Source organism: Quercus suber, unplaced genomic scaffold, assembly GCF_002906115.3.
Source record: "Quercus suber isolate HL8 unplaced genomic scaffold, Cork oak 2.0 scaffold_77, whole genome shotgun sequence".
In the NCBI taxonomy this organism is placed as follows: domain Eukaryota; kingdom Viridiplantae; phylum Streptophyta; class Magnoliopsida; order Fagales; family Fagaceae; genus Quercus; species Quercus suber.
Window position 1 is genome coordinate 109,370 of NW_027069542.1, and position 26,913 is coordinate 136,282.

General features: G+C 32.7%; 3 protein-coding genes across 6 annotated transcripts; all 3 read left to right on the plus strand.

Annotated features, from left to right (window-relative positions):
* The first annotated feature begins 297 nt into the window (after positions 1-297).
* Positions 298-1,521, plus strand: LOC136067553 (uncharacterized). Its single transcript, XM_065773608.1, has one exon. It carries the CDS (start codon positions 298-300, stop codon positions 1,519-1,521), a length of 1,224 nt encoding a protein of 407 aa, XP_065629680.1.
* Positions 1,522-1,555: 34 nt separating this feature from the next.
* On the plus strand, positions 1,556-2,365 carry LOC136067554 (uncharacterized). The gene has a single exon (XM_065773609.1). It carries the CDS (start codon positions 1,556-1,558, stop codon positions 2,363-2,365), a length of 810 nt encoding a protein of 269 aa, XP_065629681.1.
* Positions 2,366-5,152: 2,787 nt separating this feature from the next.
* On the plus strand, positions 5,153-21,930 carry LOC112038564 (probable LRR receptor-like serine/threonine-protein kinase At1g53430). Of its 4 annotated transcripts, XM_024071384.2 has the most exons (24): positions 5,156-5,421; positions 7,859-8,039; positions 11,789-11,860; positions 12,447-12,515; positions 12,626-12,697; positions 12,780-12,851; positions 13,521-13,592; positions 13,676-13,747; positions 13,859-13,930; positions 14,029-14,100; positions 14,204-14,275; positions 15,454-15,522; positions 15,663-15,731; positions 15,907-15,969; positions 16,136-16,174; positions 16,272-16,321; positions 16,436-16,797; positions 16,954-17,152; positions 17,231-17,365; positions 18,939-19,057; positions 19,188-19,398; positions 19,488-19,725; positions 20,297-20,447; positions 20,677-21,930. In XM_024071384.2, the coding sequence occupies exons 1-24, from the start codon at positions 5,295-5,297 to the stop codon at positions 21,109-21,111; spliced, it is 3,093 nt and encodes a 1,030-aa protein (XP_023927152.1). In that variant the 5' UTR covers positions 5,156-5,294; the 3' UTR covers positions 21,112-21,930. The 4 variants fall into 4 exon arrangements, with proteins under 4 accessions (XP_023927151.1, XP_065629647.1, XP_023927152.1 ...); XM_024071383.2 differs by having other exon boundaries at positions 5,153-5,421; positions 16,954-17,365; XM_065773575.1 differs by lacking the exon at positions 15,454-15,522 and having other exon boundaries at positions 5,153-5,421; positions 16,954-17,365.
* Positions 21,931-26,913: the final 4,983 nt, after the last annotated feature.

Consider the following 26,913-nt stretch of genomic DNA (forward strand, 5'->3'; position numbering starts at 1 on the left):
TGAGTTCAGAAATTAGGACATGTGGCTGTAGAACAAATCTTAATACTTCATATCTGATGAACACCCCTCCAAATGTCCAAAACTTCAATTTGAAGAGATAGATCGTGATCCAGGATCACGTAAACAAATATGTGAATTTCCTATCAACCAACAAGATGAAATCCGACGAGCTTATCTCAAAGAAGGTCCATATCAACCTGAAAATATAGACTATCCATACAATGATGATACTCATCATCGTCGATTTCAACCTTTATGGTTTGATTCACATAGGATTGGTTGGAATACTCACCTTCAATGGATGCGATATATTGTCTACCTTGCTACCTTTTTAGTAAGAAACCAATAGGTCGTCCTGGATCAGATGTATTCATTTCACGAGGTTTTAATAATTGGAAAAAGGTGAAAGATGGAATGAATTGTCCTTTAATTCGTCATGAAGGGAAAGAACCAAACTCCCCACATAAAATTGCTATGAAATGTTGCGAGGATTTAAAGAATCATTCACGACATATTGACAAGCTGATTCAGAAACAAACGTCAAAAGAATTAGAGAATAATCGGTTGCGGCTCAAAACCTCAGTAGAGTGTGCTCGATGGCTAGCATTCCAAGCTTGTGCTTTTAGAGGTCATGATGAAAGCCTTGATTCAAAAAATAGAGGTAATTTTATTGAATTGATAAAATTCACATCAACTTTCAATGACAAAGTAGCTAGTGTTGTCTTAGAAAATGCACCAGGAAATGCCAAATATACATCACCCACAATTCAAAAGGAGATTTTGCATATTCTTGCTAGTAATGTGCGAAATGCTATTCGTGAAGAAATTGGAAATGCAAAATTTTGCATTCTTGTTGATGAAGCTCGGGATGAGTCGAAGAGAGAGCAAATGGCCATCATTTTGAGGTTTGTTGATAAAGAAGGTTTCATTAAAGAGCGTTTCTTTCATGTTGTGCATGTTAGAGATACTACTGCATTGACTTTAAAAAATGAGATATGTGCTGTCCTTTCTCATTACAACCTCCACATTGAAAATATTCGAGGTCAAGGATATGATTGGGCTAGTAACATGCGTGGTGAATGGAATGGATTACAAGCTCTTTTTCTTAAAGAGTGCCCATATGCTTATTATGTACACTATATGGCTCATAGGTTGCAATTAGATTTAGTTACAGCATCTAAAGAAGTAAAAGATGTTCATCAGTTCTTTGATCATTTGGTGAATATTATCAATATTGTTGTTGGTTCTAGTAAGCGTAATGATGAATTGCAACATGCTCAAGCAGAACAAGTTGAAAATATGATTGCTTCTAATGAAATTGAGACTGGAAGAGGTGCAAACCAGATTGGTACTTTGCAACGAGCTGGAGATACTAGGTGGGGATCTCATTTTCAATCTATTTGTAGTTTGATTAACATGTTTGATGCTACTTGCAAAGTTATCAACACTATCTCTGAGGAAGGGCTAACTATAAACAACGTGGTGATGCCAGGGAGCTTATCAGGTATTAACATCATTTGAATTTATTTTAATCTTGCATTTGATGAAAGAGATAATGGGAATTACTGATGTTCTTTGTCAAGCTTTGCAACAACGTTCTCAAGACCTTTTAAATGCCATGCATTTAGTTTCAACTACAAAATCACTTATTCAAAAGTTGAGAGATGATGGATGGGAGCCTTTACTTGCTAGTGTTATAGCATTTTGTGAGCAACATGAAATTGATATTCCTGATATGAATGCTCGTTACACTAAAGGTCGAGGTAGATATCGTCGTCAAGATGAAGATGTAACAATGGAACATCATTTTAAAATTTGCATATTTACCGTTGCAATAGACTTTCAATTGCAAGAATTGAAAAGTAGATTTTGTGAGCTAACAACAGAACTTGTCATTCTCAGTTCAACTTTAAATCCCAAGGATGCTTTTAGATTATTCAAAATTGTTCACATATGCAATTTAGTTAAGAAATATTATCCTCAAGATTTTACTGAACATGAACAAGAACTTTTGGAGTCTCAATTGCAACATTATGAGTTTGATGTGATAAAACATCCAGATTTTCAGAATATGAGTACAATTTCCGAGCTATGTAGGGGATTAAAAATTTCAGGAAAGTCTAATGTCTATTTTTTAATTGATAGACTTATTCGTCTTGTGTTGACCCTTCCAGTTTCTACAGCAACTACAGAACGAGCTTTCTCAGCTGTGAAGTTGTTAAAAACAAGACTTCGCAATAGAATGGAGGATGAGTTTTTGGCAGATAATATGATAGTTTATATAGAGAAGGAAATTGCAGGGAATTTCACTATGGAGATGATAATGGAAGAATTTTATTCCATGAAAAATCGTCGTCAGGCATGATTTGATCCAACCTGACTTGAATAATGTTGCGTGCTTTTTAATGGGAGATTTACTGAGGCTTAGTCCATGGAGCGGAGGCTTGGGCAGACAAAATTTTTTTGGCCCGTTTTGTAGCCCATTGTGAATTCTGTGCGCATGATATAAAAGCCTTTTTTTTGGTGATCATGGTTTTGTCTTGTTGTTTTTGAGAAAGAAAAACACTGTAGCCGCACATTGTAATTTTTTTTTTATAATAGTAAAATCTCTGCAACACCGTGGACGTAGGCAAATTGCCGAACCACGTAAATACTGTCTTGTGCGTGTGATTGTTTTTCTTTTGACATTTTGTTTTCTCTATTTTTTTGTTTCTCACAGGTTTGGAATTTCAGTTGAATTCCTAACATGTTCAAGTATATGATGATATATGAAAGTTGATAATTTTGTATCCAATAGACTTAAGAATTATATTTAGTACATTTATGTTACAACCCGGCCCCCCATGTATTTATTCCTGGCTACGCCCCTGGTTATTCACAACATTATCATCACAAGGAAAGCAAAAGTGGCAATGCAATGAAAATTTACAGAGTCAACGCGGCAATATTATTACTGTGAATCTACATGTGCAATTAGCACTACTGTTCAACATTGGTTGTTGCTATAACTCATTATTTAATGCGGAGGACAACACTGAAACATGATGTAGATTTTCAATGAGTGCTGGTATTAAGACTACTAGCTTTTTAGATTATGCTACTCTATTTTGGGCTGTGGTTAAATGCTTGGAAATATTTAATGAGTTTGATGGCCAAGATGCTTTGGCATATTGGATTAGTGGTCAGGTCTCCCTCATGAAGGTGTCACTCAATAACAACATCTTGTGGGCAAGGTGTTTTCAAGGAGAGAAAAATGTTAGGAATATGAAATAATTGTTGTAATAATTGTTACAATTATTTTAGTTAATTAGTTAGTTGAGATTAGGATGAGTTAATTAAGATTTAAGCACATGTAGCTCATTTTATTTATGATTTAATTCATAAAGCACATGTTGAATTAACTAACCAATTATCTTAAGCCGTGTGAGCCAATGAGATTAGAGCTAACATTCCATAAATACATAATTGTAATTCAACATTAGATATAAATTGAAGAATAAATCATTGCTTAGTGTATCTTTCTCTCTTAATTTTTTTCTTTCTCTATGAAGGATGACTATCTTGAATTAAGTCAATTTCTCTACAATTTCTATTAATCTTTACACAATTCCTATCTATTCCCATTAGAAACCTCTAGGTTCGTAACAGCTCACAGCAGCAACCACTTGCCTATCCTTCTCATTTTCCTTGAGATTTGAAGCATTCTTATACAAGAATTTTGCCAAATTCAGTGCTGTGGGATAGAACAACATTTTTTTTTTGCCATCTCTTAAACTCAGTACCATTAAATTTTTCTGACTTTTCTCCATGATTAACAGTAACAGTGATAGGGGCAGCAGCCGACACAGTTTCATTTGACATTTCTGCCAAAACAAAACTCAATCAAATTGAATTCTCAAAATTCAACCGAAGTATTTTTTATATTACACAACGATCTAGAAAAAATTAACACGGCACTGCAATTCAAGTACAACTTTAAGGCAAAAAACATATATTATATAAGAAGCCTACTAAACATAACTTTTAAACATGTATGTGTAAACTTCAGAAGACACGGAATTGATAATATATAATATATTACCACGCAGAAACAACAAACCATAATCAATAGTCAACATCAAGTACAATAACCAAGCTAAAGTCTGCCAACTGCTTTTATAGTATACATAGGAAATTGCATGAAACGATGCTAACACGAAAAAAGAGATAAGAGATTGTAGATGCCCGTCAAAGGCTAGAAGATGGTAGACGAAATGCAGACGTGGGTTTAGAAGACGTGGTATCCAAACCCACGCATTGAAGGATCAAAACCACCAACTGTCATACACAAATCAACTTCATCAAAAAGTGAAGATCACATTAATTTTATAATATTAAAAGAAGATGGACAGCCTTGAAAAATCCATACCACCAGCACAGTCAAACACGTAATCAACTTTTGAAGTTTACAAATTAATTTATAAGAGAAATAATACAGCTTAATATTTTTATAATAAATTTTAAATGATATGTTATTACTAGATGTTATTATTAGAGTAAAAAAGTAATTTTAATGTTAAGTTTAAATTTAAATTAATAATAATTAATTATTTATAATTTATTATAAAAATATTATAAAAATATTATGAATATTTAATCTCTCAATTTATAATATAAACAAGTAGATACAATTGCCGATTTGCAAAGTATATACAATTGCCGATTTAGTATTTGAATTATGTCATTGACACAATTTTGTGCCACAACTCACAGCGTAACGAGTTGTAATTGGTAAGTGTGTCCTTACATGGTCCACTAACATACTCTTATCAGTCAAAACCCGCCGTATTAATTGAGAAATTAAAATTTTAATTCAAATCAAAATTTTATTTTCAATTTAAATTATAATTAAAAAAATTAAATTTATTAATAATTTATATGCTAATGTGATATTTTTAAATGCCAAATAAATTATTATTATTATTATTTTAATAATCACATCAACATTTAATATGTCAATCATTTAATATGTCAATTGGACACTTTGTTTGTCGGGTAAGAATTTTTCGTAAGTGGACTAATTATAGAGGCTAGGATAGAATTAATTTTCTGTTTTTAAGGACCAAAATAGTAGCAAAATCAAAATTAACACCAAAATGAAAATCAGCCCAACCTGCAGGGGACGAAAAAGTTTATTTTAGCTAATCTTTTTAAACCCAGGCGGTGCCTTTTTCTGTTACTCCTTCCCTCCAGCCTCTCTCTCTCTCTTCAATGTATTTATAGGTGTACTGGGGCAGTTAAAGTAGTATTTTTATATGAGGAAAACGATGGGACTTGGGATTTCAGAATCCAAGGTTGTCTATGTTGTTGTTCTTGTCATTTTCGTTTTGAATTGCTTCACCCAGTTTGGAACGGACGCTCAAATTTTGCCACAAAATGAAGGTACGTGTACTTTCCCATATAACACTATTAGTCTCTAACTGAACAATTTGTTCTCCTCTGCTTAATCTTTTCTGTTTTTCTGTTTTCTTTTCCGTGAATACAATTTCTTGGGAATTGTGTTTGATTTTCGACTCTTCTTCTTATGCCACTTGCAAGACTTTTTTGTGTTTTCTACTGGTAAAACAAATTAATCGAGTGAATTGCTCCTCGAATTTAATCGGTTTGGATTTTGAATTTCTAGTGACTCAAGAATTCCTTAGAAGGAAACTATTACGAAATTTTGGCATAAATGTTTCTGTTCTTTTCTTGAATTTATGTTTTGTCTATGCAATCAACCGTTGGGTTATTATGGAAATGTTTTCCTCCAAATCACGATGGAAGAATCTCCTTTCGTAAATGTTTTCCTCCAAAGTTTCGTAATAGTTTCCTTCTATAGAATTCTTGGGTCACTAGAAATTTAAAATCCAAATCGATTAAATTCTTCTTCACTTTCAATGGACGGGCTCATCTCTTTCAAAAATTTTATGCCCTGAGAAGTGAGAACCAAAAAATGTTAATTGTCAGCAATATGTCTATTGAATGAGATATGATCCTGGTCCCTATTACTGCTGCGACTTTTTTTTTTAATAAATTGTTTTAAGTAATTATGTAACCGTCAATATAACCATTCACATCTACTTTTTGAGTAATTCTACTAACACAAACGATTTTACAAATTTTTACAAACTATTATTGTAACTAATTTTTATTTGTTTTCATCTAGTCCTACTATTATAATTTTTTTTTTTACCTACTAATAACCATTCACCCACATTAATAATTTAAAAAAAAATGTTGTAAAAGAGTTTGTAACTTTAACATTTTCCCTGCTTTTATTGTAAAAATAATGTAAAATATTAAAAATAGTTTGTGTTTGTAGTATTATTTTTAATTTATTTAACTAAGAAATATTATCATTAAATAAATTATTTCATTTAATGTACACATTGATTTATTAGGAAAATTCAATCTATTTATGCAAGTTGGTTGGAGGAATATTCAATATAATTAATAGAAGTAGGAAATATAATACTTCTACAGATGCACACTTTTTTTTTTTTCAATAATTTCATAACTTGTTAACTTGTGTGAAGGTTGGACTTTTTTGCATTATAGACTTACTACTTTTCATCAGCCACTTACAATCACACAAATTAGTAAGTTGTGAAATTGAATTTGGGAATGGTTATGTTATGTCGGTACGTAATCTTGTAGGAAATAATTTGGTTGGTTGGTGATATTAAATGAATTTATTTATTTATTTTTGGCTTGGATCACTTTAGATAACTTGAACTTGGCATCAATTAATTTGATTTTTGTTGACTTGACTAGATTTTGTTTGACGGGTATTAATACCTTGTTTTCTCATTTATATTTTTTAATAAATGTCAACTGTTATTAATTTTCTTGCAATAAGAGTCTGCTTGACATTATAGCTTGATGTTCCAACCACTATTTTTACTATCATGCCCAACACGTATATCTTTTGGTCAGACCAGGAATTAAAAAAAATGTTATTCAATTTAGCTTTTGACAACGTGATATACTAATATGTCAAAGATTCATTTGATTATTAAGCATGTTGGAATTGAAATCTGAAATGACCCTAATTATTAACTTAGTCTATAGAGAAGTTCTAGGACCACAATTTTTTCCACTTCCAATTTATACAGCAGATAATGATAGACTGCTTCACTTTTACATAGACTAGACATTCACAATTGACCACGCAAGATAGTTGTGAGAAAGGAGGTAAGAAAGGGTGTTACTATGTTCATTTCGTGTGGGTTTATTAAATAAAAAGAAATAATTACAATATACCCACTCTTGTTTGATTCTATTACAATTTAGCATACAAACTTTTAATTATTACACAAACTTTCTCCTTTTAGAAATTGTAAATTTGGACATAATCCAAATCAAAATGTAGCAATTCACTATATAAATTAAATTGTCATAGGGTCAAACTATAAATTATGAATTGAAATTTACTCAAACAAAAATATGGTGTTTTAACTTTTACAAGAGTTACATAAAAAAGAGGATCATACTTGGATTCTTTCTTTACTTTGGGACCCAGTGGTTACTTTCTTTTGGGACCCAGTGATATGCATGCATTCACAAAGACGGATGTGATTATTGAAGTATATGCACAGACGTTAGTTATCTAATCACTCGCATGTCATATTGCTTCTTAAAAAACTGTGCTACATAATATACATATATATATATATATGTTTTTTTTTTTTTTTTCAATAAGATGATTATAACAACTTTTTTGGCCTTTTGTTTCCTTTTTCACTTGGATGTTCTCTAACTTGTTTTTTAATTATTTTTTTCTATAACTTCCTTAATATGTATATAAATGCATATTACTAATTGACTTTGTATCTAACAGTGAAAGCTCTTGAAGCAATAAACTCAAAATTAAAAAACCTAAATTGGAAGATCAATGAAAATTTCTGCAGTACTAAGGAAAGTGTCGAAAGATTCATTTCAGAAGACACGCTAAGCAATGTCACATGCAACTGTTCTCTCAGCAGAGGCACTGTTCAGTCTGTTTGCAGCATCACACACATGTATGAGCTTTGTTTTTCTTTCACATTCTCCATATTTTTCTTGATAATAATGCACATAAACTGATTACAAATATTTATTTATGCAGTTCATTTATAGCTAGATTCTAGAAAATAGTTTGCAAATATTTTAGCTTGATGCTTTACTATTGATACAATAATAGCAGTTTCTGACAAAAAATGGTAGGTTACACGCAACTTGACCTTTAATTATCAATAATATTGCATTTGGAATGAGATCATGAGGTCTTCTCTCCCCCTCACCTACTTCTCACCCTCCACCACCACCACCACCACCACAAACCTCTATACCATCTCCCAAATATTAGAGAACAAACTGCTGTTTGCCAGAGGGGGAACAATGCTAATGTGATCAGGCCAAAGCGGATATTGAGAGAATTATGTTGATCGAGGAAATTAGTTGGAGACAAAAATCTCAACTACTATGTTTGAAGGAAAGGGGTAAAAATTCAAAGTTCTTTAATAGGCTTGCAAACTCTCATCGCCACAACAACATCATAGGGCGATTAGTGGTGGATAGGGGGAGATCACTAATCAGAATATATCAAAGAGAAGATAGTGGATTTTTATAAGACTATTTATTCAGAGTCTAGAGTTCGTAGGCCTTTGTTGGATGGGATGATTTTTTTTTTTTCGACATGTGTAGCTAGTTGGAAAGAGGTTTTACAGAGGATGAGGCGTTTGAGGTAGTATCCAATATGAATGGAGATAAAGCTCCAGTCCTGCCAGGTTCACGATGGCTTTTTTCCAATCCTGTAGGGGTATTCTGAAGGGGGATATTATGAAGGTATTTCATTATCTCCATGCTCATGGTAATTTTGAAAAATGTCTCAATGTTACCTTCATCACTCTCATCCCAAAAAAACCTGGGGTAGTGGAGACTAAGGATTTCTGGCCGATTTGTCTGATTATTGGGTCTACAAGATCCTGACAAAGGTTTTGGCCATTAGGCTTGATAAAGTGGTGCCCGAGCCTCAAAATGCTTTTGTCAAAAAGCGACAGATTTTGAACTCACTGTTGATTGCCAATAAATGCTTAGATAGCCACCTTAAATCAGGATTACTAGGAGTATTGTGCAGTAGACTTGGAGAAAGTGTATGATCATGTGCATTGGAATTTCTTGTCGTATATGCTTAGACGGTGTGGGTTTGGTGCATAATGAAGGTAGTGGATATTCTCGTGTATTTCCACGGTTCCATTTTTGGTGCTTGTGAATGGTAGTTAGGGTGGATTCTTCGACAGTTCATGGGGATTGAGACAAGGAGACCCTTTATCCCCTCACTTGTTGTTATTGTTATGCCCTTAGCCAGATGTTTGAGAGGGCTAGGATTGGCAACTTTATTTCAAGTTTCTTGGTGGGCGAAAGTGCCTGGAAATGTTTAGAGATTTCTCATCTCCTCTTTGTAGAGAGTACTTTGATTTTTTGTGGAGCAGATCCAGAGCAAATTTGGCATTTGAAACCAGTTTTTGTTACTTTTAGATTATTTTAGGTTTGAAGATAAATTTTGGGAAATCTAAATTGGTTCTAGTTGGTGATGCTCTCAATGTAGAAGCATGGGCTAGTATTTTTAGATGCAAAGTAGCTAAGTTACCTAGGACCTATTTGGGTCTTTCCTTAGGCGCTACTTTATGGTAAAAGAACTTTGGATTGGAGTGTTGGAGAAAATGGAGCTGCGATTGGTTGGGTGGAAACGATTATATCTTTCTTAGGGGGGTTGTATGACTTTAATAAAGAGCACCTTTTCCAACCTGCCTACCTTCTACTTATCTCTGTTTCCTATCCCGGTGAATATTGCTAGACGTATTGAAAAATTACAAAGGAATTTTGTGTGGATAGGATTAGGAGATGAGTTTAAATATCACTTGGTAAAGTCAAAGACTATTTTTGTACCAGTTCAAAATGGGGGATTGGGTGTTCAGGATTTGGTTTTATTTAACAAGTCTTTGTTGGGGAAATGATTGTGGAGATGGCTATGAAAAGGAATGACTTGTGGAGAAGGGTAATTGATACTAAATATGGTAGCATGTTGGGTTGGCGTTCTCATGGGGTGTAGGGCCCTATAGGGTTGGTTTGTGAAATTATATAAAGAAGGGGTGGGATGATTTTTATCCTTGTATCATCTTTAAGATGGGGGATGGTTCTTCTATTAGATTTTGGCATGACCTTTGGTGTGAGGGACTTCCTTTGGAGAATTTTCTCAGAGCTTTTCAATAGTGCTAGTAACAAGGAAGCTTCAATGGCTGAGTTGCTGTTATCTTTCGGGGCACTTTCCATTGGAATATTAGTTTTATTCAGCCGGTTCAAGATTGGGAGTTAGAATCAGTTGCCTCTTTTGTGGACCTTATATATGCAAGTTCTTTGAGAAGGAATGGGGTGAATAAAATGTGCTAGAAATTTTCTTCTCGAGGTGTTTTTTACGTTCTCTAATCACCTATTCTTTTGAAACTTTTTGCGAAAACCAAAGGTGACTACAAAGGTCAGTTTCTTTATTTGGACAGCAGCGTTAGGGAAAATTTTAACTGTTGATAATTTAAGGAGGCGAAAACTGGTGGTGATGGATTGATATTGCATATGTAAGAGGAATAGGTGAACTAGTGATCACTTCCTTCTTCATTACCAGTAGCTCAAGAGTCATGGAAAATGGTGTGATCCCTTTTTGGGGTTCATTGGGTCATGCTGCATAGTGTTGTGGAACTTATAGCAAGTTGGTCATGCAAATTTAATAGACTCATAACAGAGGTGCTTTGGAGCTTGATCCCTCATTGTCTTATGTAGGTCATATAGAGGGAAAGGAATAAACGTACTTTTGAAGGGGATGAAGATCGATTCATGAGTTGAAGCTCTTTTTCTTTCAGACTTTGTTTGAATGGGCAAATGCTTTGGGTGTTGTTACTTTCGTTTCTCTTCCTGATTTGCTTGATAATTGTACTTTCATTTTTGTTTAGTGTTTTTTTTTTTTTCTTTGTTGCCTCGTAGCACACTGCCTGTGTGCCTTGTTTTGTCTTTTTTTTTTCTTTATACTTTTTTCAATGAAGTTTATTACTTAGCAAAATATATATATATATATATATATTATAAAATGGAGCTTATGTATTAAGTGATGGAGAAAAATTGGGTTACCTAGTGCTTGAGCCTATATATATATATATATATACTTGCTGCACATAAAATACACCATCGCGCAACTGGATGCCAAAAACTTATTTTGATGGGAAATTTCTGGACTGAACTGATGCAGTGCATCCTAGCTACCTGACTTGTTTATTCTAGTACTTGAGCTTTAGTAACAATTAACAAGCTTGTAGTAGTTGTAACAAAGGTTATTTAGGATAAGCTAGGAGCCTAGTTAGTTGCACATGGGCCAGGAGCCTATGGCATTAAACTAGCTAATAGCATGCATCCTTATCTAACTATAAGTAGGCAAGCAAGTGTAATCTGTACTTGGTTTAGATAATCCAATATAAGTGTAAACCGAGAGCTATTTTCCAAGAGTGTCTATTGAAGAGTTGAAACACCCCTAGCCTACTTTAAGCAACTTAATCTTTCCTTTGTCCCTCCAACGAAGTTCCTAATCTCACCCACCATCATAAAGCTTCAATAGACTTAAATCAAATTTGAAAAGTTAATTAAACTGGTAGTCTCTGTATATGCTGATTCTTATTGCATTAAGTTTCTTATTCTCTTTGTCTCAATTTTTTTTTTCTGCTTTTTTCTTTATTTGCTATGACAGTCAGCTAAAGCGTCTTAATCTAAGCGGAGTTCTACCAGCTGATTTTGGAAATCTTATTAATCTGCAAGAACTGTAAGAGAAACATTCGTGTTTTTTCTGCATTTAAGAAGTTAATTAACATCATCATATTATCATTTTTGCTGAATTTTCCATAGAGATTTTTTTAATTATGAAGAGCAGTTATTGAGGTGTCTGCACATTCTTCATTTATTATGTACTCTACCATATTTCTCATAGGATTTCAATTGGCTTTCTTAGAACTTGTAAAAATTAAGAGCATTACTTGTTATTAAATTGATGATGATATGGCTAACTACCATTAAAACAACAGAAACATTTAATTTCTATTGAATACTCAAAAACTAGCTAAGCGTATATTATTCTACCAGAGAGGTTCATATATATCTTCTAGATTTAGTTGCCAAGTCCAAGCACACACTGATGCACCATGCCAACCATATTGTATTAACCATGAAAAATACTTCTATGTTTTCTGAGAAGATATTCACATTAATACAATCATTAAGGAACTTGGTAAGCCTTTTCCAAACAATATGTAGTCCATTTTATATAAATTTTGACTTCATCAAAGATTGGCCTTTTTGTCTTATGACCTCAAAATTGAGAAAGACCAAATGAATTTTCTTTCATTTAACAGTGATCTCAGTTTCAACTACATCAGTGGATCAATTCCTTCTAGTTTCTCTCAGCTCCCTCTTGTCATTCTGTAAGTTATTTTTTGCATTTGTATCTATGAAAGCCTTTATTATTTTCCATATAGGTGTTGACCAAAGGGGTCAACAGGTTGGTCATTTCCTAACAGTTGGTATTCTGCAGGTCCCTTTCAGGAAACCGGTTAAGTGGTGAAATTCCCAAGGGAATTGGTGAGATTGGTTCACTTGAGGAGCTGTAAGTCTTGACGTAGATTTTTTTGCTTAATTAAAAGAAGAATGGTGTACAACTTGGTTACAGTTTAAGTTTCATTTTATAGGGTTTTGGAAGCTAATCAGCTTGATGGACATCTTCCTGAAAACTTAGGAAATTTGAGCAACTTGAAGAGACTGTAAGACTTTTGCCTTTATTTTCCATTTTAATTTCCTCTTTGTATTTATTTTTTCTGTTTTCTTTTTTTTTTTTTTCCCTCTCCCTAGGAAATAATATTTCACTAATAATGCATTCTGGTTTAATAAGTTGCAGTATCTTTTCTGCAAAAAAAGTGTTTTGTAATTCATAATGGGCAATGAAAACACACTAAGTAAAACCATAGAAGATAATTGCTAAATATGATGAGCTAATTCATTGATTTTAACAATTTTCAGGGGTCTGTAATCTTTCCTTACATTTCTATTAAATCTACCAGTTTTTAACTTTTTTTTTTCAGTTTGATACGGTTGTAAGATTTTTAGGATGCAAATGCATTTTTTCAAGATAAATTCCTCAAACGAGCTGTTATTCATGTTCATGCAAAAGTATATCTCATTTAGATACTAGTATGTTTTTGTGTCTTCTCTGAGTTCAATAAAACGGAAGATTGTATTTGTCATTCATTTTGGATATTTCAAGTTTGAACTCATATCTATATGGATGGCTAACTTGCTTTTGATGTCATTTGTGACTATGCCTTACACATAGTATCTATGTTAAACATCAGCACCTTGTTTTATAGGCTTCCACAATATTTTGCTGCCTTGCCTTGTGGAAATGCATGACCAAATATTTCTTTATCTTGCAGTGTTCTTAATGCAAACAATTTTACGGGCACAATACCAGAAACATTTGGAAAATTAACGAACTTAACTGATTTGTAAGTAATTCAATTTGGCATGATTAGTTGGACATATAGCTTTTAGAATACCAAGATTCCTAAACTTGAGATACTGCCTGCAGTAGGATAGATGGGACTGCAATATCAGGGAAGATACCTGGTTTTATTGGGAACTGGAGCAAACTTGATAGACTGTAAGTATTGTACTTAATTTATTTTATCTGCCATTTTTTTCCTCTTGGAGTTTTGACTTCAAAACTTTTTTTTTTTTTTTGGTTATCTAAGGAAATATTAATCACTTGCAGTGATATGCAAGGCACGTTCATGGAGGGCCCCATCCCTGTCACCATATCCATGTTGTCAAATTTAGCTGAGCTGTGAGTGCATGCTCCTTAGGCGGTCTTATACATTGGTACAAAATGTGAAATGTACGAAGATGGTTCAAATGATTTTTCTAATCTTTCATGTTTGTCAGGAGGATATCTGATTTGAAAGGATTGAGTATTGGATTTCCTAATTTGAAGGATTTGAAAAAGTTAAAATATTTGTAAGTTATATTTCTTACTTGTTTTCTTGCAACAAATAATCCTAGGTAATTAACTTTTCAGTTTTGTTAACTTTCTGATTTTTTTCTTATTCCTGTGCCACAGGGTTCTAAGAAATTGCTTAATCACTGGTTTACTCCCAGACTACATCGGAGAGTTAGAATCTTTGAAGCGATTGTAAGTTTCTTAAAATGGGTATACACATAGAGACTTTTTACTATGGAATTTCTTTTTCTATATCTAGTTTGATTACTTTTTTATGTTCTGGCTTCTGTCATTATGAGACATCTTATATGGTTTATTCTGACAAGTGTTATGAAGTGACTTGAGATGAGCAAAATGGAGTTTCAATTTGTTTTTCAAGTTGTTATTGATTGTCAACACTATTGTTCATTATTTTGAGATGATTGACTGCTACCAACGTATAAACTTCGAGATTTTTATTCAATGAAAGAGAGGTCAGATGGCATTTGGATATCTGATATAGGTTCAATTCTCTCAATAGGGAATTGAACACTTTTTCTGTACTTATAGGGAAGCCAAACACATAAAGGAATAAAGCATCACATTATTTCTAATATTTGCCTACTAATTAATCGGCCAAACTTAGTGATATTTATCCTCTTTCCATGATAGAGGTTGGCTTAGGATTAACTTCTTGTTGATGTAATATGAGGAGTTAAGCATGTTAAGATTACTCTTTCTTCTTCTTCACAACCCCCCACCCCTGGTCCTTTTATTCTTAGAGAAAGGAAAAAGGGTTGCTTGATTTATTTGCAATTATTTTGTATGCTATTTTTAGCAAGAAAGTTTCTCATTCACATAAAAAGGAATCATGTAGCTGAAAATGAAATTGTTCTCTCTTTTAAAACTAGGCTAACTTTACCACAGTTTATCTATTTATTCTTTATTCTCTCTCTCTCTCTCTCTCTCATTGAACTTTTCTTTCCAATATTTTTGCTTCTTGTTTCTCATTATGTTATCCATGGATAGAATATTTTGTTTTGAGGACTTCAAGATACTAGACGGACTTATGGCGATCCAGTGGCAATTGAATCATTTCAATTCAATAAATTCTACTGTTTATGCATTTTATTTTGAAATCTGCCTATTGCCTATATGTCACTGAATGAATGGTAATTTTTCTCAACATTTAATGGGAAAAAAGTGTAATATTTACTACTAAACTTTGTGCTGATGGCTTTATTTCTGCAAGAAACTGCATTTTGGAGTATCAAATTTTGCCTGAACATTATAGTACAACAAAATAAAATATAAATCTTGTTTAATGAATTGAATTCCATTTTTTGTAATTTATATATTTTTGATAATATGAAAATTTTATTTTCTTGTAGAGACCTGAGCTTCAATAATTTGAGGGGTCCAATTCCAGACACATTTTGGAATCAAGAGCTAAATGACATGTATGGCACAGAGCAAAAATTAGTTCAATTACGCAATGTTTTATGTTTAATTTATTTCTCAAATTGTCCCTGTTTGGATCCTTCACTGTGACTACTCATTTGGTAGGAAAAGACATGACACAAACATTTTATGGATGTAGGTACTTAACCAACAACTCATTAAGTGGAGAAGTGCCGAAATGGGTATTGGAGTACACAAAAAATAATTGGTAGGTCTATTTTAAGTCCAGAATCTTTATTTCATTAGGCTCTAAATTTGTCAATGCACTTGTTTTTAATTGTGAGATCTTGTGTGAGTCATGCCTTTGAACTGTGATCTCTTTGAATTCTCATTCTTTCCCAGTTAAGAATTTTTTCATAATGTCATGATGAAATGTATTGCAGGGATATATCTTACAACAATTTTTCAGGGTCACCTCAGATTAATTGTGGGACACGGTCACATGTGTAAGTTTCTTTTGTATTAATCACTTTTGTAGTCAAAGTTTTTCCTAAAAAGGATGGGAAAAAAATCACTATTAATTCCTATTATATCAATGCTAAGTAAAATGTAAAAATGACTGACATATTCATTGTCTTGTATTGCCAACAATGTATCTTTATTATGAAACAGGAATTTGGTTTCTAGTTATTCATCTGTGGAGAGCAACTCGTAAGTTTTTTAACTTCCTAAGACACGTTTACTCTGTCTGCTCAAAATGCATCAAAAACAAAATTATTTGATTGGACCTAAACTTTTCAAATTCTAGAATTCCTTGGTGCTTGAAGAAGGGCCTTCCCTGTTCGAAAAAACCAAAACGTAAGTGAAGATACACATCAGATTGTGCTTTTATGAACTTTAGTAGTTTACTATTCAAGTTACTCGTGACACTGATGGAACTTTTGTATCACACACTTACTCTTATATCTGCAGATTATTCCTTGTTTATTAATTGTGGAGGAGAAAAAAAAACCTTTGAGGGGAATGAATATGAACAGGACATAATTCCAGATGGGCGATCACAATTTAGTTCTATTTCTGAAGAATGGGGTTATAGCAGCACAGGGGTCTTCATGGGCGAGGACGATACTCCATACCGTGCACAGAATACATTTTCTCTGAATGTGACTGGTATCTATGAGACAGCTCGAGTTGCCCCTTTATCACTAAGGTACTATGGCCTTTGCTTGCGAAAGGGAAGTTACAAAGTAAAGCTCCACTTTGCTGAAATAATGTTTTCTAATGACCAGACATTTAGCAGCCTGGGGAGGCGCATATTTAATGTCTCGATTCAAGTGAGTTGATGGAGGATTTTCATGATTAAAATATAGCTTGTTATATGATGCCTTCCTAGATTTTCTTGGTTTGAAAAGAGAAAGGATGTTCATCTTCCCGCTGGAGCTTGCAAAGTTTTAATTTGACATTTCCTTTTCCTTTTTTATATTTTCCAGGGAAAGTTGGAGTTGAAGGACTTCAACATTGTGGAGGAAGCTGGAGGTGTTGGTATGCCCATCATTAAGGAATTTGATGATGTTCTTGTAAGTGGTAGCACTCTGGAGATTCATTTTTACTGGGCAGGGAAAGGAACTACTTCCATTCCTGTCAAAGGTGTCTATGGACCTCTTATATCTGCCATTGAAGTGACACCAAGTAAGTTTTTCCTGCAATTTAGGATTTCTACCTTTTTTGTCATTAACTTGCATGTACGTAATTCCTCTCCTTTTATAGACTTTGATGTTGGCGGCGGCCTATCGGTTGGAGCTATTGTTGGCATTGTACTTGCATCATGTGTGATCCTTGTATTGATTTTGGTGTTTCTTTGGATGAAGGGTTACCTAGGGAAGAAAGACCTTGAAGATAAAGGTGAGATCGATCATATTTTTTTTTACTAAAAAAAAGATGTGGAGAAAGTACCGTCTAGGGACTTTTTGATGGTTAGAAATTGCAAGTTGGAAACATAATAAGAAGATGTGTCTATGCTTTTTCTTTTTTTTCTTTTTTTGTCATTAGCAGTTCATGGTCATGCACTCACATATACGCTCATAGATAAATGCCCGGGGATCTTTTTCTGTAGCTTTGGCATTCAAGCCAATCCACCACCTTCTCTCTCTCTCTCTCTCTTCCCCCCAACACACCCACACACACACACACCAAAATACTAGATCTAGTGCCATAACAGATTTGACTCCCTAAAATACTGTTTCTATATAAGAATGATAAATCATATATCAAACTACTGTATTGGAAAAATTTGGTACTATGATATAGCTTTGCTTCAGCTAAGTTCATGTGTTGAGGATAAATAGACTCGAACCAATAACATTCGCCACATGGTAAATTGCTAATACTCAGGCCCCCGACTAATTCTACCATAGAGGCCAATGATAGACAATAACTGCCCCTAACATAACTTACAACTTTAATCATATTGTGCTCTCCAAAGAGACTCTTCTCAAAATCTCAAAAAATGGTGTTGAGTTGGAATCCCATTTTAACTAAGGATTCTTGTGGTTCCAGAGGATCCAATTATTGGAAAAAATCAAAGAACACTTTGCTTCTCAAAGGTATTATTGGCTAATAGAAGGTTCAGCTCTTTTAGCAATGCAGAAGGGCAACACTAGGCATAGGCATTGTACTGTGCAATGATTAATTTACCGTGGGATCCTCATTCTCATTTCAACTTATATTTGGTATTGCCTATTCACAACTATCAAGTATTTTTTGATATTATACATCAAGAAGATGATGCAAAATCAACACTTGGCAAAGATTCATAATCAACTGTATTTTGGTTTAATCGAGATCTTTAACAGTGCAATAGAAAGAGATAGTGATCCTTCTTTTTTATGGATGTGTGTTTTCTATGTTCTTAACACTGTTTACCTTGTAGAAATACATTTTATCATAGCAAAAGTATTGTTTTCATTCAAAAGTTTTCTTCAAGTTTGTTTTTGGTCCCTAATCTATTGAAAAGTTTACACATTATGTCTTTCCATCCACTCTTGTTTTTATCATATTTGTCTAACTAGGTGGTACTATTTTTAGCATTAGAGAATTTGAGATGTTTGACCTTGGCCATTACATTTAAACAAAAAAAAAGAAGGAAAAGGACACAAACACAAGGTGAACATGTGGTGTGTAACTATTGGTTAAACGCATCGTATGAAAAATATTTTTAAAGAGGAAAATGTAATTTTATTCAGTAGTTAAGGGACAAAAAAAAAAAAAAAAAAAATCTTCTTGAAATTTAAGGTCGAAAGTGTAACATTTCAATAGTTTAGGGACAAAAAAAATAACTTATTAAAGTTTATGGGCGAAAAACAAACTTCATGCAAACTTTTGTGATGACAACAATATGTTTGCCTTTTATCATCTATACTTTCTATTATTCTCTCTCTCTCTCAGAAATTTTCTAACTTCTTTTATCTTCTTACAGAATTACGTGGTCTAGATTTACAAACAGGTTATTTTACTTTAAGACATATTAAAGCTGCCACTAGGAACTTTGACCTTGCAAATAAGATAGGTGAAGGAGGCTTTGGCCCAGTTTACAAGGTAATTATGGATTATTGATATTTATTATTGGCAAGTGTTAATACTAGCAACATTTTGGCCATGTCACTGGTGTGAGTACTAATGCAAGATAGTAAAAATATGAATATGAAATTGCTTTTCTTGTTCTCAGGGTGTACTATCAGATGGTGCTTTAATTGCTGTTAAGCAGCTATCCTCCAAATCGAAGCAAGGGAACCGTGAATTTGTTACTGAGATAGGCATGATATCTGCATTGCAACATCCAAATCTTGTGAGGCTTTATGGATGTTGTATTGAAGGAAACCAGTTGTTACTAATATATGAATACATGGAAAACAACAGTCTTGCCCGTGCACTTTTTGGTAAGTCCTTCACTAACATCCACCTTTTTTATATATATCAAGAGTAAGACTTATTGTTGAAAACTCTCTCCCTCGGTTTCCAATTTTAGGTCGTGAGGAGCACCAACTACATCTGGATTGGCCAACGAGGAGGAACATATGCTTGGGAATAGCCAGGGGGTTAGCTTATCTTCATGAGGAATCAAGGTTGAAAATTGTTCACAGAGACATAAAGGCAACAAATGTGCTCCTTGATAAGGATCTAAACGCCAAGATATCTGACTTTGGTTTAGCTAAGCTTGATGAAGGAGAGCAGACACATATTAGTACACGAATAGCCGGAACAATGTGAGTTCTCTCTCTCTCCACCTTTATTTAGCTTCTTGAAATACAATTGGTTTCTGGTATAATAAATTTTAACATAGGCAGTGCAAACAATACAAATAATTCTGTGGGCAGAGTGTCCCTCCAAATTGGGTTAGAGGAAAGTTCCTCCAACCCACTTTGTGGCAACATGAAAAACTATCCATGAGTACTTTTAATTGCATAAATTATTTAATATTCACATGAATTGTTTATATTATTTAGTGAATCATGTGATTTAATACACATAGATGGTCATTATATACAACCATGTTGCAAGTTGAAAGAGATTTCTCCGAATTGATTTGAAGAGAAATTTTGTCCATTATTTCTTGTTTAAAAAAATCCTACCAAATGCCCAAAAACTCAAACTTTGCAAGGTCAGAGAGAGTTGTGATATAATACATTGTACTTTCATTTTTATACTGTCTAATATGCAAGCAGAAAACCTTTCACTTATATTTAGAAAATGTTTTAAATGTTTTTGTGATGGGATATTAGAAAGCCTCTCTTAGCTGGCACACATACTCACTTGGTGCCATCTGTTTTTCTTCAGAGGTTATATGGCTCCTGAGTATGCTATGAGGGGTTACTTGACTGATAAAGCAGATGTTTATAGCTTTGGAGTAGTAGCTTTGGAGATTGTTAGTGGGAAAAGCAACACCAATTACAGGCCAAAGGAGGAGTTTGTTTATCTTCTGGACTGGGTAAATATTAAGCCATTCTTAGAGGATCCTTTTTTGTTAACAATTGTTACTGTTATATTTTCTTTAAAGTGAATAAAAGGTTACTTCATTTGGGAAGATGCAGAAATTCTTTTCTATTTTGTATATACATTAATACACTTTCATGCTCATCATCTTCCCTACTTACCAACTTGGCAAGTATGCATGACATCATGAATGTTTATCTTTGCTCTTTTACATGCAATTGAAGGCCTATGTCTTACAAGAGCAAGGAAACCTACTCGAACTTGTGGATCCAAGGCTTGGTTCAAGCTACTCCCCTGAAGAGGCAATGAGGATGCTCAGCTTGGCTCTTTTATGCACTAACCCCTCTCCCACTCTCAGACCATCAATGTCTTCTGTAGTAAGTATGATTGAAGGAAAATGTGCAGTTCAAGCACCAATAATAAAGCGTAGTGAAACAAACCTGGATCCAAGGTTCAAAGCTTTTGAGAAGCTTTCACATGACAGCCAAACACACATGAGCTCCACTTTTTTGCATGACAGTCAAACACAGAGAGACATGTCAATGAATGGGCCATGGATTGATTCCTCTTTTTCTATCCAAAGTAAGGATGAGACCAGCGAAGACCATTCTTCATCAAGCAAGCTTCTTCAGGATCTTCATGACGTAAATTTAGAGTGATTGATGAATAGAGAAAAATACACAGGATTTTTTTCCCCAATCAAATTGAATTCTTGGATTTGGCTCAATTGGGATTAGATTCTCTCTTATTTACAGATGGATGGACATGATACATTATCTAATATGTAATATGCTAGTCAATAATTCGAGTAAGTACAAAAAAATTATGATCTTTTTTCTCTGTTTTAAGAATTTATTATAATTTTATTTGTATGTAGAACAATTTGGACTAGGATGTCCAACAATTTGAACAATAAGGGGGCTATGCATATAGTTCCTTGACCTAATTTAGGTAACGACTCAACTTACATCCTTCGCCCGGTTCACTTAGGCCGAAGTGTACTTCTCACGGATTTTTGGGGAAACCCGAAAAGGCTCGTCTTGGGCACTTGCACCCATAATACCCTCAATAGGAACTTTGCGAGGGAAGAAGGAAATTTTCTCTTTTCTGACTTTGCTGAACCTTGGATGGACAAAAGGGCAGGATGTGCCCTGGTTGGAAGATATTCTTTGAAGAGAAGCTCACTTTCAAGGAAAAGTCTAGGGTGGTGATTGAAGAGGTTTAAGAGGAAGTTGATTGGATGGACTACATGGATGTTGAAGCAATGGCGACACTTTTGACACCTAAGATGGAGGGGAACGTGCCAACCATCATTTGTGAGGAGCCAAGTGGTCTACCTACATTCATCATACCTACTATGGGCACTCTATCTTTTGGACTTGGGTTGGTTTTTCTAAAGTCATAGGAAAAATATCCTATAATGCAAGTTCTAATGTACTTTTCAATATTTTTAATAAGATGAATTTTGATTTGGCTTATTTTGATGTGTCCTATAATATTTAAATTTTGTAGTTAAATGATTCCAATGAATTTGAAAATGAAATTAATAAACAATTGACAAGAAAAATTGAACCTATGAAACCAATGCTTGAAACTCTAAATTAGGAAAATTGTGAGAATCCACTCTTAATTAAAATTGGTTCCATTTTAAATCCACTAGAAATGCAAGATTTAAAAGAACTTCTAATAGAATGTCAAGAAGTGTTTGCATGGTCCCATGAAGATATGTCTGGCATAGATCCTGAGACATTATTTCTTCATTCATTATAATAATATTATTTCTTAGACATTATTACTTTACTTTCCTTTGCACTAATAATAATATAATTCCTTCATTCTTTTTTTAATCTCTCTTTGTTTGCTTTTTCAATCTTCCATCATTTACTTCTAATGGCTATTTTTTTTAAAATACTCAATAACCATATTTTTAAAATCTCCCAATAGTAAAATTTTAAATTTTTACTAATAATATTTTTTAACAAATTTGTGAAGCACTTGTGGTAACGATATAGTGAATTATAGGTCATCTAATTTTAATTAAAAAAACCACATTCACAATATTTTTCACAACACTTTCACAATAAATCTTATGTGATAAGTTTTTGTTGGTTCTAATTTGTACTCGTTACTGAAATTATTTGTTTACTAGCCAATAATTGCCAATAACAACCTTCCACTTAAGATTTATTATGAAAATATTGTAAAAATATTATAGTAGCATTTTTTAATTTTAATTTTCTTATTCTTTATTTTATCTTTCCATTCCTCTCTTTATTTTATTTTTCATCCATATGAATTTTTTTTTTCTACCACTTCTCCTCTAGGACCTCCACACTAGAAGGACAAAGCTGGCAAAGTCACCATGCAGCACCATCTCGTCTACCTCCCCCACTGCCAAACTGAGTTAGATTGGCCTCTCTCTCTCTCTCTCTCTCTCTCTCTCTCTCTCTCTTTTTATTTTTTTTCTTCTTCTTCTTATTTTGTTGTTCTGATTCAACTTTGTTGTTATAGTAAGGACTGGATTTTGTTTTGTATTTTCTGTTTGGGTTATGTGATACATTTGACTCTTTGAGAGAGAAGCAAAGAGACTAAAACAAAGTGATGAGAGGAGAGAGAAAGAACTATTTTTTATTCAGTTGTTTGATATTTTTAAGCTAGTTTCCAACAACTAGCATATTCCATTTTCTTTTTCTTTATTCCTAAACATCAGCAACTAGCATTTTCATCAGAATTTTACTGGCATTTAAATAAACTACACTTTCTTATTCCTAACTGATAATAAGAAAAAAATTTCTCATTAAAAATATATATTTTTTCAAAATCTATATATCATAATAATAATAATAATAGGTGAAACTGAGAGAAACTCAAATTAGAATTTCAAATTAGAGTTTCAATTTTGCGTCATGTGTTCTAAATTATTTATTCTTAAAGAGTTTTATTTTTTAATCTATATATTACTAAAAGCTGAAACGTAGCATTTAATGTTGCTACGCTCTAGTTAAGCCACCTCATCATCCACCTCATACTTTTTTTTAAAAATCATTTTTTCCTTTATGATTTCTCTCTATTTTTTATTAAAAAAAAATTAAATATATATCATGGGCAAACATGTTAATGCACTCTATGAAGATGACTATTCATCTCCTTCTCAAACAAAAGAAAAAGAAAAAAAAAGATGACTATTCATCTGCTACTAATCTACTACATATACTAGATCATCTCAATTGTTATCCATACAACATGATTTATTATCTTCCATTACGACTATTCACATTCTTCCATCCAAAATTGGAATTTGGAAGCAAAACGGTTTCTTTGTATCATAAATGTAGAGTTAGAGTCCTCTATTCAAATCACCCTTCCACATCCAATACCTAATCCAAATCTTATATATTCTGCATGTAAGCTCTCTCTCTCCATCTCCACTTTAGTTTTTTTTCCCCCAAATTATTCCCCAACATGTGAGTGCCTTGGTTATTTAAAAAAAAAAAAAAAAGAGTGTCCTTAGTTTGTTGGCTTGCAACTTCTTTTATGCTAAAAACTGATTTCTAATTGTCTTGCTATTTATTGCCATTTATTGGTGTAGAAGTATTGAATCTTTATTGTTCTTGGGCAATATGAAAGCCCTTATCATATTCTTTTGATTTCACATTTGTTACCCCTGAATGTTTGAATGTTATCTTGTCACTTGTTCAATTTATTTTATGGATTTTGTTTCTTGGCAATTTTTTTTAAGGCATATATGTTTGATCCGTTTTTCTTGATCAATTTGGTCCTCTTTATTAGATGCACAAATATGTAAACTGCCTCTTCCTTGTAAACTGCACTTTAGGTGCACAAAAATAATAAGGAAAAAGTTAACAAGGAAAAAGTTAACGGATGTCCTAAGGGTATAGATTGAGTAATTTTTATGTACTTTCAGAGCAAAGAAAAGGGTGTTGTTCTCACATTCATTGAGGAGTCCATTATTTAAATTCATGGTGGGGTTCATAATAAATTTGAGAGGAGGGGGTATCATTTCTTCGTATTTTAGGAGTACTTAAAAATTTTCTTAGATTTTAGATACATTTTTAGGAACTTTGTAGAGGACAAGAAAAAAGCATTTAGTTTTTATGACAATTGATTATATTTCTCATAAAAGTGGTGTTATAACTTAAATTTTTTAAAATAGTTTATTAATAATTACCCTAAGGGCATCTATTAATATGACCTAAATAGTAATATCAATATAAAAATACTTTTAGCCTTATGTTGACCAAGGATTGAAAGTTAAATCTATGAAATAATCATAGATTTTGTCATTGGCAGGGTCTGGGACATGTTATCTCATTTTTAATTAAAAAAATTTCTAAACGGGCAAGCTAAATAGAATTAGCATTTACTAATTTTATAATTTTTTTAAAATAATTTTTTTAAAACAATATCTCCAAATCATGATAATTGGTTTGAATTTTCCCTTTTGAGAAAGTGCTAAAAAGAAGTTGACGTAATATATGTGATTGGTATCCACTAATTTTATTTTTATTTGTTTACTAATAATATGTCCATGCATAGATTAATTAAAAATTATATATAATTATAAAAGTATTAATTATATGTAGATATTTTCTATAAAAAATTATGTGTTGATAAAGATAATATTTTATTAATATTATTAAAACTAATTATATGTATAAAAGATAATATTATTAAAATAAAAATAATTATCTGTAAATATAAAATATAAGTTTTCAATAATATCAAAATTATCCGAGTGTATTAAAAATTTTATAGACTTTTGCATAAAATAAATTAACTATGTTAATAATTTTTAATTAAAGAGCTAATGATAAAAAGACTTTAATTATAATAGTGTAATACACACACATAATATTGAGTTATTTGGAGCAAGGTCTGTAGTGAGCATGTTTCATAATCTAAACACTTTTTAAAATTTATTTTTAAATTAAATTAAATGAAGCATCTAAAAAAAATTACTAATAGAGTTTTACTTAAAAATTATGCAATGCTCATGGACAAGCCTTGATATACAAAGTCTGTTTGGCAAAGATTATTTTTGCCAACTTATTTTATTATTCAGCTTATTGGGTTGAAGTCGGTGAATTTGAGATTCTTGTTCGAGTGGTCCTACACCCTTTGGTGAAAATGACATGCATTATGTTGTAGATTTTATTGATTTTCTCTCTTTGCGATTATAATCTTTTGATTATGTAATTTTTTTTAGGAGAATCCTCTGTAATTTTTCACCCTTTGGTTAAACAAGAAATGATATTCACTGGAACATCAAACTGCTCAAGTAACTTCAAGAAAAAAATGAATGCATTTACTCTAGGAAACAGTATTCACTCCATCATTGTGGTTTAATGAGTTTGGTGCATTTTAATTGACTATTGCTTATAGCTAATACAGTGGAACAGGGTAATACTAGATCCATACTTATATAAATGGATCTAGAACTAACTCCTAAAATTTGTAAAATAGACCCAGCAAGCAAGGAAATGAGCCTAAAATTTGAAAATAACTCACCAAGCAGGAAATTGAGTAGAATTAACTCCTAAAATGTTGAAAATAGACATAACAAGCAGGGAAATGGGCTGATTGAGTCATGGTATGCTTACATATCTAGTGGTAGAAATGTATAATAATTAGTATAGGTTTCTAGATATTAAGTTGAGAACTCGAGACCAAATGAATTGTAGTTATAGGGATCTTAGTGGTCCATCGTAAACAGGCAATTGCATAGGACATAAAACAGGGAGCTGTCAAGGATGACCTTATAGAGAGTGTTACTTTGTTGAAAAGACCAAGTTTGATTGAACAGGTCTGAGAATAGAATATCTAAACATTGAGTTGTTGCAATTTATATTTACTATGTGACTGCATTGGTCATAAGCCATAGAGTTGAATTTAAATGTCCTTGGGGGAAGATCACATATTGTGTGTCACATGGTTAAATTTAATATGTCTTTCTTCCATATGCAACCCCGAATAATTGTAATTGATATTTTCCCGGTTAAAATCACTCTCAAAGACATCATAAACCAAAAAGAACTATCACATTTAAATATTGCTTAGATGTCGAACATCTGGGTATCAATCAAGTTTCTAGCACATTAATTAGTCATTTGTTTGTTTTTTTTTTTACTTCAATTACAGATAATAAAAATAAAAAAGGTGTTTTTATGTAAAATTATATCAAGTTCTTATTTATTGAACCTTTAATTTAATTGCTTCTGGATTGCATGTTAAGTGGGGGTAAGAAGTGATGTTGACAATCTTGTTGGGATCATAATATGTCTTATTGTATCCACGCTTTTATTATATATTAATTGTGGTTTACTTGTCAGATAATTACTAACAATCTATTTGCTGCTATGTCAGATATGCAGGCATTAGATAGAGTGCAGCCTGGACTCGACGATCATACCTAGTTGACCCGATAGCCAGATCATTGGTTA